At 34.1% G+C, this 22,059-nt stretch overlaps 1 protein-coding gene and 1 pseudogene across 2 annotated transcripts; one reads left to right on the forward strand and one right to left on the reverse strand.

Moving 5' to 3' along the window:
• The first annotated feature begins 1,454 nt into the window (after positions 1 to 1,454).
• LOC111989208 (probable LRR receptor-like serine/threonine-protein kinase At3g47570) lies at positions 1,455 to 6,046 on the forward strand. Of its 2 annotated transcripts, XM_065778177.1 has the most exons (3): positions 1,455 to 4,247; positions 4,956 to 5,432; positions 5,841 to 6,046. In XM_065778177.1, exons 1-2 carry the CDS (start codon positions 1,556 to 1,558, stop codon positions 5,429 to 5,431), a joined length of 3,168 nt encoding a protein of 1,055 aa, XP_065634249.1. In that variant the 5' UTR covers positions 1,455 to 1,555; the 3' UTR covers position 5,432; positions 5,841 to 6,046. The 2 variants fall into 2 exon arrangements, with proteins under 2 accessions (XP_065634249.1, XP_065634250.1); XM_065778178.1 differs by lacking the exon at positions 4,956 to 5,432.
• A 2,969-nt stretch (positions 6,047 to 9,015) lies between these two features.
• LOC111989244 (SART-1 family protein DOT2-like) lies at positions 9,016 to 19,242 on the reverse strand (annotated as a pseudogene).
• Positions 19,243 to 22,059: the final 2,817 nt, after the last annotated feature.

A 22,059-nucleotide genomic window follows, 5' to 3' on the forward strand; every position in this document is an offset into this window, starting at 1 on the left:
TATTTTTTATTATTATGATGATGTGGATACCCTAATTCAAAGGAAATAATTGTGTGACAAAGGCACCGGGGGGAAAAAAAATTGCAGTTGCTTAAGAACATGCGGCAGGGAAAAAAAAAAGGGAATATGGTTTTTAAGTGGGACCCAAAAAACATTGTTTTGTTTAAAAAGACAAATAAACCTATGGAACCTTTGTGTTATTTCTTATGGAACCTATATATAGAAAAAGACACAAATAGCATTATTTGTTCTCTGAGTGTAGAACGTTTGAGGTCAAAATGGCAGGTATTGTAAATTGCATACTATATAGGATTTTTTTTTGGGAGGTCAGGGGGGGCAATTGCCCCCCTCGACCCCCCCTGCCTCCGCCCCTGCTTTAAGTGTTGTTACTTGTTACTCTCATGGACAATGACCGAAAATTTGTTGATGGAACCCCTTCTAACTGATTGCAGGAACCTATTGAAGGCAATCCCAAATAAACGGAACTCACACAGTCACACCTACTGTGAAACCAACCAATGTGGAGACGCGTTGGCCAGGGGTGGAGCTATAGCATGGCCCTTTCCCCACCCCCCCCCCCCAAAAAAAATTAAAAAAATTAATTTATATTATGTATAAGTATTAAAACTTAAAATATTTAGCTACAAAAATAGAAGTTGGCCCCCCCAAATATTTGAGTTAGTCCAATAATGCTCTTAAAAACTAATAAAATTTGTCAATTGGTCTAGTTGTTATAGAGACAAGGTAGTTTTTGTTTTCTCTAATTTGTTTTTGTACATGTTTAGTATCAAACTAGACAGCTTTTGTATACTCAATTGAGTTTAAAAGATAATAAATTCCCCTAAAAAATTATCTTGCGAATATACATATTTGAAAGTTGTTAATTTTATATACAATATATTTATAAATTATGAGCTATTCTAGTATCAAAAATTAAAATATTAATGTTTATATTTGTGTATATACATTTACGCATGTGTACAATGGTTTATCTTGACTCAAAACTAATATATTAATACCAAAATTTGGCCCCCCTCCACACAAAAAATCCTAGCTCCGCCTGGCGTTGGCAAAGCTAGGAGCTAACTCATTATCATCTTTTGTTGTCTTTTGTAACCCACCACCTGTGGTGGAGAGTATTTTGGCTTTTGATAAAAGCAAATATGCATTGTAATAGACTTGTTAATTCCTAGTGTATGAAGTTATCTTGTTTTACCAAAAAAAAAAAACACGGTGGAAAGAATTATCTGGTCCAAACAGCCAATGTGTATCACTCTTTCACGGGCTGATTGGAACTTTGGACCACTTCCACTTCCACATTAGCCATAGAAAATGGAAACTCATTCAACTTGTCATGCTGACATATGAACAGGGATATATTGGTGATTGCCAATTGTTGATGTGTGTGTATATATATCCCCTATTATGTTTGCTTGTGTAGCAAATACATTATGTTTGATCACTTCTTGTGAACTCACCAACCACTCCAAGGGTGAATGAGCCAACATTCCACACACAACACCTAATATTTCACCAGCTTCCTATTCCGAACCAAATGCCGCCTCACCAAACGAATTTGTGTGCATCATCTTGTTCTATATACCTTCATGTGATTCTTCTCTTTTCCATATGGCTACTTTGCTTGCAACCCACCATTATCACCACTGCTCCAACAAACGAGACTGATCGTTTGGCTTTGCTCAAATTCAAAGAATCAGTAACTCATGATCCATATAAAATATTGAGCTCGTGGAATAATTCTATGCACTTTTGTAATTGGCTTGGAATCACATGTGGCCGCAGGCATCAAAGAGTCACTCGCTTGGACCTACCAAGCTACGAGTTACACGGATCCATATCACCTTATATTGGAAACCTCACCTTTTTAATGTTCATCCAACTCTATAATAACAGCTTCTATGGTGAAATTCCACAAAAAATCGGTCATTTGTTCCGATTGCAACACCTGCTTCTTAAAGGTAACATGTTGGCAGGGGAAATACCATCTAGCTTGTCCAACTGCTCCAACCTTATGGTCATAAAAATTAGTGTGAATAAGCTTAAAGGGAGGATTCCGTCGGAGCTAGGCTATTTGATGAAGCTGGAAGAGCTTGTGATTCATGAAAACAATTTGACAGGAGGGATCCCACCATCTCTAGGAAATCTTTCGTCAGTCGCAATTCTTAGTGTTGGGCACAATAATTTGGGGGGAAATATTTCAGATGCTATAGGCCAATTAAAAAGCTTAATAGGGCTCTCAATTTCAAGCGGTAAATTTTCAGGTACCATCCCTTCCTCTCTTTATAATGTGTCATCTCTCCAAATCATTTCAGTTTCAGGAAACCAACTTAATGGCACACTTCCAGCCAACATCGGCATCAATCTGCCTAATCTCCAACGTCTTCTATATGGTGGAAATGAGTTCTCCGGGCCAATCCCTACTTCATTATGCAATGCAACTCAACTTCAAATGGTTGATTTAAGAGTGAACAATATTTTGGGATCAGTTCCAACCACTTTGGGAAATCTGTTGGATCTTTATGCTCTAGGTTTGAGCAACAATAATTTAGGAAGGAGCTTGAAATTCTTAACATATTTGACAAACTGTAGCAAACTGGACCTGGTGGATTTAAGGATAAACCGATTTGGAGGCGTTTTGCCCAATTCTGTAGCCAACTTGTCAAACCAACTCACTCAATTATACTTGGGAGAAAATGAAATATCTGGAACTATTCCTGCATCATTAGCAAACCTCGACAAATTAATTGTCTTGAGCTTAGATGATAATCACTTCACAGGAATCATTCCAGCTAGTTTCAGGAGATTTCAAAAGTTGCAAGTATTGCTTTTAACAGGAAACAATCTGTCTGGAGAAATACCAACCTTTATAGGAAATCTTACTGAGTTGTTCCAACTCTTTTTAAATGAAAACCTATTTGAAGGAACCATACCCCCAAGTATTGTAAATTGCCAACTTTTGCAGTTCTTAGACATTTCATTAAATAAACTTAATGGATCCATATCTCAACATACTGGTCTTTCTTCCCTTCCACTAGTAGTCCTCAATTTGTCACATAACTCACTTACTGGCAAACTTCCATTTGAAGTTGCTAATCTGAAAAATATTAATGAACTGGATGTCTCTAACAATCATTTGTCTGGTGAAATTCCAACATCTATAGGAAATTGTTTGATCTTGGAACATCTTTACTTGCAAGGGAATTTCTTCAAAGGAGCCATACCATCATCTTTGGCTTCATTGAGAGGTCTTCGACATCTAGATGTTTCACAAAATAACCTATCAGGACCCATTCCAAAGGGTTTAGAGATGCTTCCCTTTTTAGAATTTTTGAATCTTTCGTTCAATAATTTTGAGGGTGAGGTACCAACTGAAGGGATTTTCAAAAACACAAGTGTTATATCATTGATTGGAAATACTAACCTTTGTGGTGGTATACCACAATTGCAGTTGCCAAAATGCCCTGTAAGAGTCACTAAACCCAAAAGTTCCATTCGATTCAAACTAGCAATTGTAATTATTTCCCTTGTACTATTCTTCATTTTGTTTTCATTCCTTTTTGTTATTTATTGGATGAAAAAATCAAAAAAGACATCATGTTCTATGGTTCCAACAATAGACCTCCTTCTAAATGTGTCATACAAAGAACTCTATCAAGCAACTAATGGATTTTCTCCAAATAACTTAATTGGGTCGGGCAGTTTTGGCTCTGTATATAAAGGAGCTCTTGATCAAGAAGAAAGACTAGTTGCTATAAAGGTCCTTAACCTTCAACACAAGGGAGCTTCCAAAAGTTTCATGGCTGAATGCAATGCATTACGAAATATTAGGCATCGAAATCTTGTTAAGATATTAACATGTTGCTCTAGCATGGATTATGGTGGAAATCAATTCAAAGCACTAGTCTTTGAATTCATGACAAATGGGGGCTTAGATATTTGGCTGCATCCCGGGATACCCAACGAACATCAATCGAGGAACTTAAGCCTTCTTCAAAGACTAAATGTTGCAATTGATGTGGCTCTTGCAATAGATTATCTTCACAACCATTCTACACAACCTATCGTTCATTGTGATTTAAAGCCAAGCAATGTTCTTCTTGACCATGACATGGTTGCTCATGTAAACGATTTTGGTTTAGCGAGACTCCTCTCAATTACTGATGGTTCTTCTGCAAAGCAAACTAGTTCAATTGGGATAAAGGGGTCAATTGGTTATGCTGCTCCAGGTAATATGTTTCCAATTCTTCTAGCTATACCCTTAAACATATTTATAGCTATTGTTTTATTTTTGGCAATTACGTTACTAGTTACAACTATAAAGGGAGGATATTAAAACTCTCTCTCTCTCTCTCTCTCACTCATTTTTTTTTTTTAAGTTTTTGGGGGATTTTTTTATCTTGTATCTCTATTTTAGGTTGATTAATTTTCTTGATGTGACTTAGTTTTATGTTGTTGATATGATTTAAATTTGTATTTTTAAGTTGTTATTTTTTTTTTTTCTTTTATTTGATTTCATAGATGTTATCCTATTATATTCTAAAGATAGTATATACAATAAATTACAAATATTGCTTCCTCGTAATAAATTTACGGCATATTTTAATATGGAAGGAAGTGATTTTTTATTTTTAAATAGATTCGCTCCACATGAAGAAGTTTACAAACTATTTGGGAGGTATATAAAGCAACAGAATCACCAATAAATATGACTCTCAAAAAAAAAAAAGAATCACCAATACATAATAGAGAGAAATGTCGCCCTAGAACATGCACACTTTCCCATGATGGCTTCTGTCTTCATGTTCTTCTTTACATTTAATTTCTTTTTGCTATTTTGACTAATTAGAAGAATTTGTACTTACATTAAATGCCAATTATCATTGTAAACAACTAGAAAATTTCCTTACATATCATAATTAAATTGTTAATTACAGAGTATGGCATGAGTGGTGAGGCATCGATGGAAGGGGATGTGTATAGCTATGGAATATTACTACTAGAGATGTTTCTAGGAAAGAGACCCACTGATGAAATGTTTAAAAATGATCTCAATCTTCACAATTTTGCTAAGATGGGATTGCCAGAAAGAGTTGTTCAAATTGTGGACCCAATCCTTTTACCAAGAGAGGTTGTCGCAACGCCAATAGCAATCGTGGCAACTAGAGAAGATAATAATGACAATGAAATTCATGTAGACAAAGATGCTCAAGGTAGTATTGCAAACTTGTCCCAAATGGATGCCAATATGCATAAGTGCTTAGTCTCAATCCTTGAAATTGGACTTGCATTTTCAATGGAGTCACCAAAAGAAAGAATGAAAATGGAGGAAGTTACCAGAGAACTACATTTGATTAAAAATGCTTATCTTGGTTCTGGCATCCACAGTGGACTTAGTGAAATCCCAGTTTGAGGTACTTCTAAATATTTTAAATTTTAATTTGCCTAAAAATAAAGTCACCAATGACAATTATCTCATAAAGTGATTGATTGCTATTAATTTTGTATAGATGCAAATGGGTAATTATAGGTTTACATTTTACTGTTAATGTAAATCTTACATTGTAGACTAAACAAATGTGTACAATGTAAGATTTACAATACTAGGACAATGTAAACTAAGAATTTTCCTTATAAAATTAGATTTCTGACTAAAAATTTTCACCTTTTTAGGCCCACAACCTTATGAAAGGTTCCTTCATGTTTGTTATTTCAAATGGTCTTATGCAGATGCAATAGCAGTTCTTGTGTCTACGTTCATGTTTTATTTTTATGTGGTCTGGGAAATAAGGAATATAACAAACTTTTTGTTTGGACTGCAGAGCATGAAACTATCAAAAGAGATCATTGAAACCTCTTTCATATCCCTGTTGAGCATTGGCTTCCTAGTTCAATCTTCTTTGTGGAAATGTTCAGTATATGATTTACTCAGGGTATTTTCTTCTTCTGGATATGGCAGTCTTATTTGTGTATTTATATCAGTGATATCACTACTTTTTGACAATAAAAGTAGAGTAATTATATTGAACACTTCTGCTACAGGTTTTAGCATGGTGCGTATATATTCAGCTTAAATAAATAATAAATAAAAAGAATAGTGTGTTTGTATGGGTTTTGTGTTCTATTGATAATTGATCTAGTTGCTGAAAGCCTTTTGTATTAAGAATATCAAGGACGATTTGTATCAAATACATATCGTGCATCAAAGTTTCCCCAAACATAGTGCTTTTTTTTTTCTTTTTTCTTTTTTTCTTTTTTTCTTTTTTCTAATCTCTAAATAGAGCTTATAAATAATGTTTCTTTTTTTTTTTTTTCTTTTTTTCTTTTTTTATAATAATTTGATAGTTTACAATACAAAATACGAGAAGAGAAATTTTTGAACTCTAGCTTTCCTCATGCAAGATAGCAATATAAATATACGACTCTTTTTTTCTTTTTCTTTTTTTAATTTGAGGAACAAATATACGACTCTTGGCACTCTAAACATAGTTATTAAGACATTTGAACGAAATGAAAAGAGTCGTATATTTATTAAATCAACTTTGCACATTAATCAATTGTGTGATCAATTCAATTTCGGTTGATTTACCACAGTAAAAAATATTACCCAATAACCAATAAAACAATAAAGATTGATACACGAATTTCGATAGCAATGTTAAAAATAATTGGATGCTTCCAAAGGAAGGAAAATAAAAAGAGCCTCAAGTTTTTTTTTTTTTTTTTTTTTTAGAGAGTTTTTGTGGGGGAGGATTTTGTTCCAAGCCCGCAAGCAGTTTGTCCGCTTTGGAGCCGAAGGACCTGCACAGCTTCGTTCCTTCAAGCAACATGAGCAAATCTCAAAAACTGCTCAATGGGGCACATTTTTCTTCGATGTGGGAGCAAGTCTCAAAAATTGCTCATGTCGCTTGAAGGAACAAAGCCGTGCGGGTCGGCCCTAGAGCGGACAAACTACTTGCGGGCTTGGAATAAAATCCTCCCCCACAGTTTCAATCTATGGCATCCACTCCTAAAAAATAGCCTCAAGTAAATATCCTATATTGTGTGTGTTACATTGATCAATACATTAATTTTTTTTTAATTTAATTGGAATTTTAAGATTCTATAATTTAAAAAAAAATGTATCTAAAATTTACCCCAAAATAAATATTATATAAAAAAAAACTTTATTCTAATTTATTTTCTTATCAAATCCTTTATATACTAGGAAACCCCCAAAATTATGTTGGTTAGAGATTTAACCTACACATAGTGGTGCACATCAAACCTACCAATTCAATGAAACTAACCCAACTTAAAGCCTTAGGTTGGTTTTTATGGGTTGATGGGTTGAGTTGGGTTGAAAATTTATTTTGAACCTTGGGTCGGGTTGGGTTCAGATTAATAGCATTTTTAACTCATGTAATCTAACTCAAACCACCATGTATATAAGTTTATTTTATTACCTTTTTTTTTTATTGATTTTGGTATTTTGAGAATTAGTTTTGATGAATTTATAAATTTGTAATATAATTTAAATATATTATATGAATCGTAATGCTTTATTAATAAATGTCTAAATAATGTTTTTCCTATGAACATAAATTAATAATAAATTGCATCTAATAATTCATAGAATCATTATTTATATAATCATATTTCACTAAGAATGTATTTCAACATAAAATTAAAGAATAAATTAAAAGAAATTACCTTGTTGGTTCTTAACTTATTTCGTAACATGAGAAACATTTTTTTTACCGTCAATTCCATCAATTTAAAGATAGTGGAGTTAAGGCGTAGACTAAATCGTTCTTTTGAGACAATAAATCTCGTCTACATTTTCCAATGTAATAGACAAATAATTTTGCGTGCCACCCTGTGGGCCCGTCCATGGGTTTCCTCCCCTTGCTTTGCATGTCATGTACTCCAGAGAATACATCTCAGCCGAGTGGACTAGAGGCGGTTTGTGGGAGTCGTCATCTAGTTTAGATCTAGAAACCAAACTTTGGGCCCTTGCGTAGGGACTTGTATATCCAATTTGTAAGTTCAAGTTAAAATATGAGGATGGGCCTTGGCTGACTTTCACTCATTGTATTTCATATCCTAATTCTCTATTAAAGAACCCTTTAAGAGGCTATCCTAAACATGCATACACACATACACTCTAGTTCTATGTCATACAACATGTTATCACATCCTAGCATACATCTAAGTATATACCCGCATACATCACAAACATACATCATCTCATCCACATGGCAGCAAACATACAACATATCATCACATGGCAACAAGCATACATCATATAATCATATACACATTCATGGTAGCATAATTTACTATGTTCATCTCATCCAAATATGCATGTTCATGTAAAATGCATGTACTTACCATTTTTGGACCACCACAGCGTCCATGTATAGATGCATGTTCATTTTCATATATTCATTTAAGCACACTCAAACCTTAATCACTAATCTAACTAAACTAAGCAATCAAAGCATGCTATCAACTAAACGGAGACCTAGGCATACATTATCTAACTCAAACAGAAGTTAAAACATGGAATTCAACTAAACGAAAGCAAAGAAATGGAAGAAAAAACAATTCTGGACATTCTAGGTTAAGCCTGCGCGCATGCAGGCTCATGGATAAACATTTCAAGTTTTTCTTTAATCTTGCATTTTAATCCATTTCTAGGCTTAGAAATGCTTTGGTTTTATTGTGGAAAGGGTTTAAAGTTAATTTTGATCCAAAGGGGCCGAGAAACAGCGACAAACACATTCAAGGTTGAGCCTGCGTACGCAGGTTTACGTCCCTGCATACGCATGCTAAGTCTTGCGTCTTTTATTTTTATGATTAAAAAAAAAATCTACTTCAAGCTGTTACAAAGATATAACTATAATAATACCACTGAGAAGATATTTTTGCTCAACAAATACGCATGCTAAGTCTTGCGTCTTTTGCTTTTATGATTAAAAAAAAATCTACTTCAAGCTGTTACAAAGATATAACTATAATAATACCACTGAGAAGATATTTTTGCTCAACAAAAGGATAAATATTCAAGGAGAAACATGATATTTTCCCTAGTGTTTGCTCAATAAAAAGATACATATCAAAAGAAAGAGGCAATTCAAAAAATAAAAATAAAAAGAAAAGAAAAGAAAGAGGAAGTAATGTCCTTTAATGACAGGCACCCTCTTTAGAATAAGAACACTAGCTCAGCTTCTAAATTCCAAGCAAAAACACCTTCAAGGTTTAGGCTTCTTTGGCGCTAATTTTACTGGCTCAGCTTTACGCTTTATCCCCAAGAAGTGCTCAACCTAGAAGATGGACAGAAAATTACACTTTGTAATCAGTGCAAGCAGTTCGGAAAGACAGAATAAAATTAAGGATACATAAACCTCAGATGGAATGCTATCGACCAGAACGCGTGATTCTTAACCTCTTTCTTTTTCATAGGAAAATCAGCAGTGTTGAAAAGGATGCAAATGCATACCTCTAGTGACCTATTCTCTAACTTTTAAAAATGTGAAGAGGTATTTTTAGCTTGTAATATTCACGAATCTACAAGTTGTCAGGATTGATATTAGAAAACTACTAATTTTATCCCAAAGAAAAAGGCATAAAACCAAGTATTCCCTTCTTTTTTAGTTGTTACGTTACAACCACACCCAGTAGGTCTTAAAAGTTAAACCTCAACAAAATCCTCCAGCTTGCTCTTACATTGGAAGAAGGTGCCATTCAAGCTAGAGCTAGGGCTCATTAGCAGCATTCTCCTGTTGTACACTTGGCATCTCTTGATTTTTTTTTACCCCCATGAAGCAAGTCTCGTGAAATCAATTACTAAAGAAAACTACAACCACCACCACTAAAACTGTACTAACATATGAAACTTAGAAGGCTGGGTACGTGCTTTTTTATTTTTATGGATATAATAAAATCAAGGATAATATCACAAAAGAGTATTAGGCTGTTACTGACCTTTCTATCACCAAGCATTGGTGTCAAGCCCCCAGGGAAGTCCTTCTCAACAGTCGGAAAACCACTTCTAGGATCACTCGTTTGCCTGGTAATAAACTACACACAAAAAGAAAGAATAAATAAACCAAGTAAACAGAGGTTAAAAGTTAAAAAATATTATTTAGACCATACAGCTACAGACTACTCATGCTTCACTAATTCAAAGCTTTGATTAAGAAGTAAGCCTGCCTTGGAGCAATGCAAAACATAAGATGTGTTTATCAACCAAATATAAATACTAAATTCTACATATCCAAAACTTAACCTTATGATGATCTTTTAGCAGGTATTGACTCCAAATTGATGCAAGCCAAAATGAGTAAATGATTAAAACCTAACTATCAAGCTCCCCAAATGCCCCAACAAGAAATTAAGATTCTTTGACATGGCACCAAAACTGTAATGACATTATCATCTGACAGTACCCTCACAACAAAATATGGAAAAAAGCATGAACCACTACCAGCACTCACATAAAAAGGGTAATAAAATATCAGGTATTATATGCAATACCTGAACATCCAAATAAGCTGCGCAATGCTCTAACTAATCATTTAACCTCCTACACTGATATTTTGAGGAATAGAATTTTGTATACATATTATTTCCTCACATATTCTAAGGAGTCCAAGTGTATCTAAACACCCACAGATAGTTCGTTTGGGGAAAGAGACAGTTATAATTAGTGGTATGATATATAATGCCAGTCAATCTCTTAGCTACTACCCCAATCATAGAGGGAATAAGCTTTTCATCAACTTTCTTTCCTTATAGTGAAATCCAGCAATCATTGGTCAGACTTATATATGAACATATCACAAAGATGAATGACGCATACCCTGGTTTAACATGACCACTAAGGACAAGATAGGGCGTCTTTAACTGCATTTGAGCTTCCCTCATCCTCTCCACAGAGTCTGATGGTGTATCTGAATTCTTCATGTTCTTCAACTTCAATTCTTCCAGGTATTGCTTCATGCGTTTTTCTTGCTTCATTTTGCCAGGACCCTTCCCATGAAACTTATGCGAAATCAGACGAAAGGCTTTCTTCGGAGTCATCTGGTAAAAACATGGACATAAGTCAAGAATGCATGCTAACACAAAAAAAAATAAAAATACAAAATAAACTATAATATAATACTTTGTTTTTTCTAAGAAGCTACAAAATTCAATTATGAACCAAAGAGAGTTGTCTTGATTGTGAAAGAAGCAAACCATTACACTGCTTTGAGGTTTCAGAGTCGTCAACTAACAACCACAACAAAAACAACCAAGGCTTAGTCCCAAAATTTTGGGGCCAATTATGGATCCTCAACAGACTAATAGGGGTCATCTTTGTTTCCGCCATTCTATTCTAACCAATGCCATACTCTCTATTACCCTCTAACTAATACTCTATAACTCATTAACACCACCTCCCCCCCAGCTCTTTTCCAAAGCGGAATATCCAAACTATTCTATCCAATTCTGAGATGGATCAAGAGCAGAAAACCTTGTTTGTGAGATTTCTGTTTGAGTGGTGTCAGTGCATGGGAGTAATTGATAGGCAGTCACTTGTTCTGTACATGAAATGTCTTTTTTTTCTTCTTTTCTTTTTTAAAAATTTAAATAAAGGTATTATTTGAAAAGTCCAAGATGTATCATGAAAGATTTTGTCTTAAAATACTGAGAAGGAATAGCCAATTATAGAAGCAGCAGCAGGGAATGAAAGCACCATCAAAAGCAGAATTTGACTCCGAGGAGGGACAGCTCACTTTTTAAAATCACCCAACAAACTGAATCCGCATTGTTATAATATGGGTCATAGAACTCTTTGCCCAAGGATAAAAAAGGTTGTCTCATTTTGTGATTTTCATAAAGATCTGAGTAAGTTCACTTTTTCTGCAACACTAGACTAGCACACAGACAAGACAGCATGTTTAGACATGGCCATGCAAAAACAGTCTCAAAGTTCAAAATTCAATGAGATTGTCACTTTTTAACCTTATAGGAGAAGTCATCAATGCATATTACACCACATTTATTTTGATAACCTAACCCATGTCTATCTTCTCTTTACATATGATCAATAGCAACTAGCTATCATGACATCATCTGTCTTCAATCATGACTCCAATTCAATAAACAACCACTATAAATAATTTAAATACATTTTATATGGCATTACTTTTTCTATGGGCTTCATTGTTTTGTAATCAAGTTTTGGCCCCAAGAAAAAGGGGAAGGGGAAATTTGAACTAGTGACATTAGCTTCATGAGATTTTATTTTTATTTTATTTTTTCAAAATTGTTTGCATGAATACGTCTGCTTCATCAAGTGTGGTCCTTGTCTGATTGTGCTACTCCTTGGGGTTACTTTTTTATGGGCATTAAATGCATGGACATATTCATAACCATTATAAAACACTGTACTGGCATGGAATGGTATGGTGTAAAATAATTCAACTATGTGGTACCCAGTTAGTTTCGTCTCAACTCCACTTAAAGATTTTCTTTTTTTACCAATTAAAGCAATGGGAAGAAGGAAGAAGCAAAAGAGAGATGATCCAATTCCATAAGATGACAAGTCAGAACTTAAGATATGCAATCCAGCCCTTATGTTGAGAGATTTATAAAATAAATATATCAAACAGCCCACTTGATTATAACATATATTTTAAAGAACCACTCCCAACTGATTTCAATCAAAAAATTACACCCCATACCATATGTCAATTGTCTCTCTAAATAAGCATAAGTATCATTCACCCGAATAGTCAAATAACATGACAGTATGTATTCTTGGAAGGTTAGAGCACCACCTAGAATTGCATTTTACTAGTACAACAGCAAGCATATAAAGGTTTTGACAATAAATAGTTTGAAAATGCATCAAATAATACTATTACATTAGTGTTGTATGTATGTCTAAATCAAGTGGAGAGACAACAGATCACCCACTTCTTCACAGTGATGTAGCCAGAGAATTGGGGTCATTGATGGTTGATCTATCCGAGGTTTTATGGGTTAAACTTAAAACAGTTGTTCATTTGTCAGCATGTTGGAAGAGACAATTTGGAAGACCTTGTGGTGATGAAATTTGGAAAGTAGTTCCCTTTTGTATCATATGGTACATTTGGAGAGAGAGGAACATGAAGAATTTTGAGGGGTGAGGACTTCCTTGACAAAGTTAAAGTTTCCATTTTTTTAGGTTCTCACTATAATTGGACATCATAAAGTTAGCTTTTGTTTTGGGATGTTTCTCCTGTATAATTTCTGTGTGGTATGATTGTGCCCTTATTTTATTTTTATTTTTAATAAGTAGGATTGTACCCTTAATTCACTTTCCTTTTCTGATAATTTACTTATGAAAACATCTATTCTTCTCATTGGAGTTCATCTTTAAAAAGTAATATTAAAAAAAAAAAAAATCCTTGGTTTTTTTATAAATAAAAGAAGAAAAATTCCTCCTTAAGTGGAATATGAGGACCCTGCCATCCAATCTGCCCCAAATGTCATGTTACACCATATAATAGAGAATGTTATCGTACATGTAACTGACATGTGTGTGTGTGTGTAAGAGAGAGAGAGAGGGGCCATTTGAGCTAAAGAAAAATATAAAATGACTGGATGGTTAAGTGAAGCACTTACAATTCGCCCAAACTCATCTATCCGCTCAATGTGAATCTCCTTTCTATAATCAATCAAAGAGGATGAACGAGGCTCCTTTGATTCATCATCACCAACGATACCCACGAGTTTGCTATTTTTCTTATCCATGTTTCTGCCACCCCATTCAATGCTTTCTTTAAGTGTTCCTCACTCTTTAAGCAGCTTCAGTGCACCTGATAACCCTTTTCCAACAGCAACTTCATGGATAGTTTCATCTGGCACTATCTCCTCCTTGTCCTCATCAGCAGGGTGCTCATCTTTACCAACATTTTTAACTTCGGTCCATCCACCAGTCTCATCTTTTATTTCTTCATCAGAAGCTTTTGGATCTTCATCTTCTTGCATAAAAACATCTTCATTTTCAGGCTTATGGGCTTCTGCAAAAGCACAAAAGTACGAGTTATTTCTATCATCAACCATTGGAAGAATACCTGGAGCAAACTAAGTGATGTAGGATCTTTAAGAATTCAGCACTACAATAGATTTCTTGATGAGCCATTGAAGGGTTCTTGAATAAGGATTGATGCTGAAGGGTTTTAGGTTAGAAAAAAAAATTGAATCTTAATGGCTGTTTGGGGCAGAATCAGGGGATAAATAGAAAACAAGATAAATATAATATTAGACAATCACACCTAGGTCTTCCTAAGTAATCACACTTAGGTAGGAGAAGGCAAGCACACCCTTAAAACTTAAAATAAGCTACTAGAATTTTATTAGAATCAATCTCTATGAATATTATTGACTACAATAAAGCCTTAATATGGCTATTGTTATATCCTTTCCTAGAATGACTAAAATTACTAATAACAAACAAAAATGGAATTAATAACTCCTCAACCATATAGGAAAAGAACTCAAAACATAAAATGAGACTCAATTCAACTTTAGAATGACTAAGCAAGCTCCCAAGAAAGCTCTCCATCATCCGGAACATCCCAAAAAAATGCGTCAGCCCTAGTATCTGCTTTCCCTTGCCTCTTATAGGTCTTCAAAGAGGGCTGCCACTTACATTTGCCATCACTAAGACATGAAATAGTATTTTAATTGGGAGAAGATCTGGCATTTCCAGGTGGTGTAGAAGATGATGGTTCAAATTCACATTATAATATAATATAGCAACCATGCTATATATGCCCAAAACTTAGCAAACTAGGAAAAGAAAAGAAAAATGTATTAGATTGCTCAGGGGCCAAGATCAAGATTTGGGTACAAATGGAAGCTAAAGGAAATTGATAGGAAAAAGAGCAGGACAACTTTCAAAGAAAAATGGTCATGATTAAACTTGAATTTTGACCAGATAAAATGATGGATATCAACAAACCACAAGATGGTGAATGGCCAGAAACAGTAAAGCAGTAAAAAAAAATCACATATGTAGAAATCTCAATTCAAGCAGGGAGGCAGTAAGGCAGCTCAAATTTCAATTTTACTCAAATACATGAACAAACATAAAAGAAAAATACCTTCATCAAGCTGGAGACCCCAGACAAACTCCTCCATCTCTGTAAAGACAACACTATTTTCTTGCGACTCTCCAGTTGTGGGGGATCTTCTGTAGTTTGACTGCTGCAGGCAGTAGTGGCAAGAAGTGCAACTGCTTGAGGACCAGATGCCGCCTCCTCTTGCTTTTTAAAAGCGAATTTCCTTGTTCTTTCTAAAGATTTATAAAGATCATCATTGTCATCAGCAAAACAGGATTTTCATCTTCCTCCAATTTAAAGGGAAGAGTTTGTTCCATCCGCAATGATTTCGATGCCACATCGGCTTTAGCATAAGCTGACTGGTATGCATTGTTTCTCAATTCAGCCTCAGCTCTTTCTTGCTCCTCTTTGATGGCTTGCCTCCTTGCATCATTCCAAGAGCCAAGATCCCCAACTCCCAGCCTTGAAGAGAGAGCTTCTGCTTCAAGCGCATCCAAATCCAGCTTCTCTTTCTTCCTCAAGGATTTCTTTTTCTTGGGCTTTTAAAATTGAAGCATTTCCTCTTGAGTATAGTAATCTGATGTGATCTTCCCAATTGCATTGAGATCTTCAAAGTGATTGTTTGTGGAAGCGCCCTCTAACCTTTTACGAAGCTGGCAATAAGAGGAGGGGGGGGGGGAATCCTTCATAAGCAAGGGGAAAAAAACTAGTGAAGTAATTAAATTGAATTCTAACACCAAAAGAAGCATAAACTCATTATACACAGGAAATCCTAACACTGCAAATTCAGTACAATAACAGAACAGAAAATAGGAAGAATGGGACTACAGCTTGCATAAATAGGAAGTCACAAAAAACAATAATTAGAATAATTCCATTACTGCGCAGTATGCAAAGAGTTCCTCATTTTCAAACACAACCAATCTTCTCCTTTATCTTCCGGGTTTAATAAGAATTACCTCTTGGAGTTTTTTCTCTGCTTTGCCAGAGAAACGTCCTCTTTCATCCAGAGCTAATAACCCCTGTAAAGAAGAATAAATTAAGTAAAAGTTCCATGATCAATCCCCATGCACAACATTCCTAGTAATAAATTGAATAAAAAAGGAAAAGGAACTGGTCAGACTAAAATTTAAAATATAGTGAATGGACAAAACCAAAAATCAAACCTCATCTGCAGTGGGGTCATCATACTGTGGCAGAATTTTCTTCTCTGCATCAGGATCATCATTAAACCTAAAGTATCAGGATGCATGATATGTTATACTTATGGTATAATTATGAGATAATAACAAATTATAGAAGTTTCCATCTTACTTATCATCATAGATCCCTGTTTTCTTCTTTGCAGCCTTGTAAGCCTCATCTCGCTGCTTTTGTTCTCCAAGTTCAACATTCTCAAGCATATCAATCTGTCACACCAGACCAAAAACCCCTGTCATACACATGTTTCAACTCATCTTAGAGGGTCCTGAAAAACAAAAAGTAACACCAAATAGTTTACCTTCATTGATGTCACCATCTGCAAGTATATTCTGATCTTTTAATGTTAAAACAACTGTGCCACCTTCCACTACTTTGTCAATGCCATGAAGAACTTTAACTCCTGCCATATTATCTATAAAGTATTCAAAATAAAAATCATATCAGTATTGATCAGTGATGAAGGAATCTATCACACAAAACCATTGGCTTACAGATCAGGTTCCAGAAGAACACACTAGTGGGGCATAAATTATGAACAGGTGCAAACTCAAAAGAATAATTAACAAGTCACTCGCACGCACACAGGAAATTTCATGACTCTTCAATAGAACTTGAATGAGTTCAGTATTTGAATCAGTCCAATCTGAGCACTCAAAATTCAATATGTTTCAGCATGGACTGACCCAAAATCATGTGACATAACATCAATTTGATTTTATAAGACAAATCAAAAGGAGTAAGAACCCTTACGAGCAGTTCCCTGGCTTGGTTCCTCATCTTCACCATCTCCTTGACCTACATTGACCTGAGAAAATTCACACCATGAGATAAATAAAAGACCCCACATGAAATCAATAGTATTGTGAAAAAGAATACAAAGAAACACTATTGAAACAAAACCCGTTCCTCAAAAATCTTTGAGAGCTGCAATGCTTTTTCCTTTTCAGCATTCCTTTTCTCCTCAAGCTTGTGACTCCGACTAACCCATGACAAAACCTCAGAAACACCTTCAGAATTTTTGTTCAATCTCTCTTCTCTCTTCCTAAGCAAAAAGGTTAACATATTCACATTACACAAAATGGATTTTCTCAGTTCACCACCAAAATAGAATGCAAAAAACCTAGGAAAGAGATAAATACAATGCAAATGTAAATCAGTTTACAAACTAATCATCATTCAGCTAGTTTAGACACAAAATCCAAGGGAATGCTGGAAAGAAGTAACTTAAATAACAACACATACAATGCCAAGTACAAAGTAGCTATTGAAAACCACGATAGCAGGAAAATATGGTCAAGATGGTTTCGTGGATTAAGGTAGGAATTGCAAGAGTGCTTTTGGGCATGAACATATATTGCTTAACCCATCAAGAGTGCATGCCCTTAGGTAACCCAACAGCTAGTTCTGGCAGATGGGGTCAGATAGGTTCCCTACGTTATCAAAGGAAAAAAGGGTAGGAATTGCAAGAGTAAAAATTTCAAACACCAATTGTTTGATTTGATATGTCAACATGCAACAAAGAAGGCATAAATAAAGATTTACTTACTTCAAGATGCGCTCCTCCAGTTCTGACGCTGACAAGTTTGCTCCACCTAATGACCCCCGAGTATTTTCTTCAATCTCAGCATGATGAGATAACCTCCCTTGCTTGGAAGCATCCCTATTATCTTCATAGTCCAGATTAGAATTATCATCCTTGCTCCAATCATCTTCCTCCGGAGTTTTCCTGCTCACTCTATCTCTCAACCTCTCTTTATCTTGATCTGCCTCCTGCTCCTTCTCCCTATTCCGATCCTTATGTTTTTCTCTATCCTTTTCCCTTTCCTTTGTTCTTTCTTTATCTCTATCCCTATCCCTATTCTTCTCCTTTGCCCTCTCCTTGTCCTGTCCTCGATCACTATCCTTCTCTGCATCTCTCTCCCTCTCCCTCTCACGGTCTTTCCCTCGATATTTTCTATCTTTATCCCTATCACGCTCTTTCTCTCTATATTTTTCCCGATCATACTCTTTATCCCTCACCTTACTGTCCTTACTCCTATCCTTCTCTCTCTCATCTCTATCTTCTTTCCTCCTATCCCTGCTCCCGCTTTCTTTCTCCCTTTCCTTTAAAACATCATCACTACTTCTCTTCGACCGTTCTCAGTCTTTACTCCTATGTTCTTTATCTTCCCCTCGACTACCCTTCTTCCTATCCTTGCTCCGGTGCTTACTCAATTTATCAGTCCCATTCTGTTCCAACTCATCCCAATGTTCCCTCATTGGAGAAGAGTCAACATCCCTATCTTCACGGTATTCATCCTTTGACTCAGACCATTCCATGTCCTTCACAACTTTAAAAAAAAAATAAAAAAATTAAATTAAAAAAAAAAACCAGAATCAGAATAAATATAATTTTTTTGTTTTTTTTTAACATTATAGGCATTGCCAAGCAAAAAATGAACTCAGTAGCATTCAATTTATGTTTCTGAGTGCAAAATCAAACATATAGGGAACAATTAATAAAAAAAATAAAACTAAATATCATTTTTATTGAAATACTTTGCTTTGTTTAGTTTTAAACAACAAGAACAAGATACTCTTCAAACCCTAACTGCAAAGGACTCAAAATTTAAACAGAAATAAATTATTTATTGAACAAAATAGTAATAAAATGGGTTCAAATAGAAATAATCATGCAAAAATTTAAAGAAGTAAATTACTGGAACGCAAAAAGTTAAGAAGGGAAAACTCACCGTGACTGAGTGAGAGTGAGAGAGAGAGAGAGAGAGAGAGAGAGAGAGAAAGACCAAGAGGCTTGGGGTTTTTGTTAGAGATGAAAGTGAGTGAGCATGGCGATGGAGATGGAAAACAGGGGTAGTTGTATATATTACAGAGGAGGAGGACAAAAAAGCTTTCAGGACGCTGGTTTTGTATTTGCCAAACTGTTGTATATGCCGATAGGATAAAAAAATTGGTGAAAAGAGCCCCTTTTTTTATTGTTATTGTTTTTTTAAGGCAAGTATATGTTTTGGAAAATATGTATGGAACTATACCGTTTGTGAAATAATTAAAAATTTATTATTTTTTAAAAATTTGAGTTCAATAGAAAATTTTTTATGAAACTTGAGTTTCATAAAAAATAGTACAGCAAATTCGAAAGTTATTTTTACAAAGAACTTGAGTGTCTAGAATTTGAGTTACATAGCAAAATGTAACTCGAATTTCACAAAATCGAGTTTCAAAAAAGTGGTAGATTACTAAATATTTCACAAATAGTGAAATATTGCTAAATATTTTGCCAAACAATAGTATATGGCTATTTTGACCATTTTTTTAATAGAATTGTACAATGTATGCATCAAATTCACCAACTAGATAAAAACACTGACCAATCACTACACAACCCAATGTCTCGGGTTGGTTTTCGGGGGTTGATGAGCTTTGTTGGATTGAAATTTTATTTTGAACTTATAATTGGGTTAAGTTCGAGTTGATAGTTTGTTTGAGTTGAAATTCTATTTTGTTGTCATTGTTTTAATTTTTAGTTTAATTTATTTTGGTATTTTTTAAGAATTGGTTTAGATGAATTTGAAATTTTCAATATAATTTAGTTATATTATGTGGATCTTAACTTATAAAAAAGTATAGTATTATGTGGATTGTAATCATTTATTTAAAAATAATTAATTAATTAATGAAAGTTTAACTTTTTATAAGAAATAAGATATGTAAACACAATCCATCAACTCAATCCATTTGGGTTAGGTTACATTAGTTTTTACACATGTAATAGGTTGGGTTAGAAATTTATTTACTCGACAAACTCAGGTTGGATTGAAAAACCTCTCCAACCTGTTTTTTTTTTTTTTTTTTTTGGTAAACAAACCAATTAAGAAAGGCAAGTCTATAAAATCATAGCTTTCCCTTTTTTAATCTATGATTAAGTAGCATGGAGATACATTTACTCAACTTGGGATAATTTACCTATATAATAGAGGAATTGAATTTATTTTGATAAAAAATATTTGTGTTTGAGTGATATTGTTGTTGCTTCATATGAAATTATTTTGAAAGTAATTTATTGTAAATGTTTTACTCTTTAATTTAAATCTTATTGTTAAAGATGCTTCTTCTTTTTTCTTTTTCTTTTTGGATGAAGTTAAAGATGATTTGATGCTATGTTAAATAAATTGGAGGTGAGTACAAAAGGAGAAGCATAAAAGAAATAACACATTATGTGATTCAACTTGACGACCTATGTCCACAAAAGCAAATCCCTTGAAAACTACATCTTGATGTATGAGTAAAGTACAAATCCTATGTTACAATAAACCTATTAAGAATATTTATAACAGGCTAAACCCTACACTAACCATATATTAATTATAGTTAATAGGCTTGCAATACAAGTACAAGACTTGGGCCTAGAATATTAGGCAAACTCAAGGGGAAAGCTGGATGGAGCTTTAAGTTTGGTTTAAGCTAAAGAAGGTCCCTTGAAAATGCCATGAAGAATGTCTTGAAGATGAAATTGAAGAAGCTACAAAAATGCCTTGAATAAGCCACAAATGAAGCCTTGAGAAAGCTTGAAGAATGACTTTAGGAGAGATTGGATTGACTAGATTTGGAGCAGGTGTTGATACCATATTTTTGTTCACCCTCACCTTGTATGTCAAAATTTCGATTTAAACTGAAAAAATTGCAAAAATTATAATTATGATCCCAAGATTGAATGAGTGCTGAATTCAATGTAATTTGTCATAATCAAATGTCGAATGTACAAGTGTGTCAAGATTCAAAATAATTAAAATGCCCTTTGATAGTCAAACTTTGATTGAGTTGACTGATGGTCAAAAGAAGTAAAAAATTCACTCCACCACCAAAATTTATCATTTCGCATCAAAATTAAATATTTTCAATCACTTTTCCTATAAATGACCAAGTTGGACCTTGATTTGACCAAATATCCAACTTTTTGATCGGGATGAATTTGAACTCATATTGTAAGTAATTGATTTCCCTTCAAAAGGACAAATAATGGGACCATGTCAAATTTAAAATGAGCATAATATCGCAAAAAATAAGAAAAAGTGTCCAACATTTAGTCATTTTTTAGACTAGTGTAATAAAACTTTATTCTAATTTAAACTCGATTGAATTATAACTAAACAACCTTGGTTTGACCCAAATAAGGAGTTGTCAAAAATGTCTCATTGTGAATTTCAATTTGCTATACTTGATTGCCGAAAATTCCCTTAAAAATTAAAGAATTTGATAAAATACCAAAATAAGATTTTTGTACCTACAATTGACTGAATAATGCTAGAGATACAAACTATTTTACAAAAAATTTTACAAACTGCTGATATAGTAAGTGATTATTGGTAAATAAAAATATGATATTAATGGTGACCTAGATGATAACCAATAAAGTAAGAATCTTTAGAAAGTAAAATAGTTTTGTAAAAATGTGGGCCTAGATGATCACATCAACATTTTGTAAAAATGTTATAAAATAGTTTGTGCTTGTAGCATTACTCAAATTGAATTTCACACTACCTTTAAAGGCATCAAATTTACCAAATATGAAAATTGGAGCCATAAAGTAAGCATCTTTAGAAAGTAAACATTGCAATCTTTCCAATGGTACTTCACTTGAGCCAAACAAAGGTCGGAAATGCCAAGAACTTCGATTACAAAAATAGGACAAAATTATGTAAACTCACAAAAAATTGGTTTTGATACTCACTTTGCAGCCAAATTCTTAATTCCTCTCCAT

Source organism: Quercus suber, unplaced genomic scaffold (assembly GCF_002906115.3).
Source record: "Quercus suber isolate HL8 unplaced genomic scaffold, Cork oak 2.0 scaffold_175, whole genome shotgun sequence".
Taxonomy (NCBI): Eukaryota; Viridiplantae; Streptophyta; class Magnoliopsida; order Fagales; family Fagaceae; genus Quercus; species Quercus suber.

Excerpts from the sequence above, each read along its gene's own strand:
- LOC111989208 (XM_065778177.1), top strand. The coding sequence starts at position 1,556 with ATGCCGCCTCACCAAACGAATTTGTGTGCATCATCTTGTTCTATATAC. Across the intron at positions 4,248-4,955 it reads AATTGGTTATGCTGCTCCAG|AGTATGGCATGAGTGGTGAG; the intron begins GTAATATGTTTC and ends TGTTAATTACAG.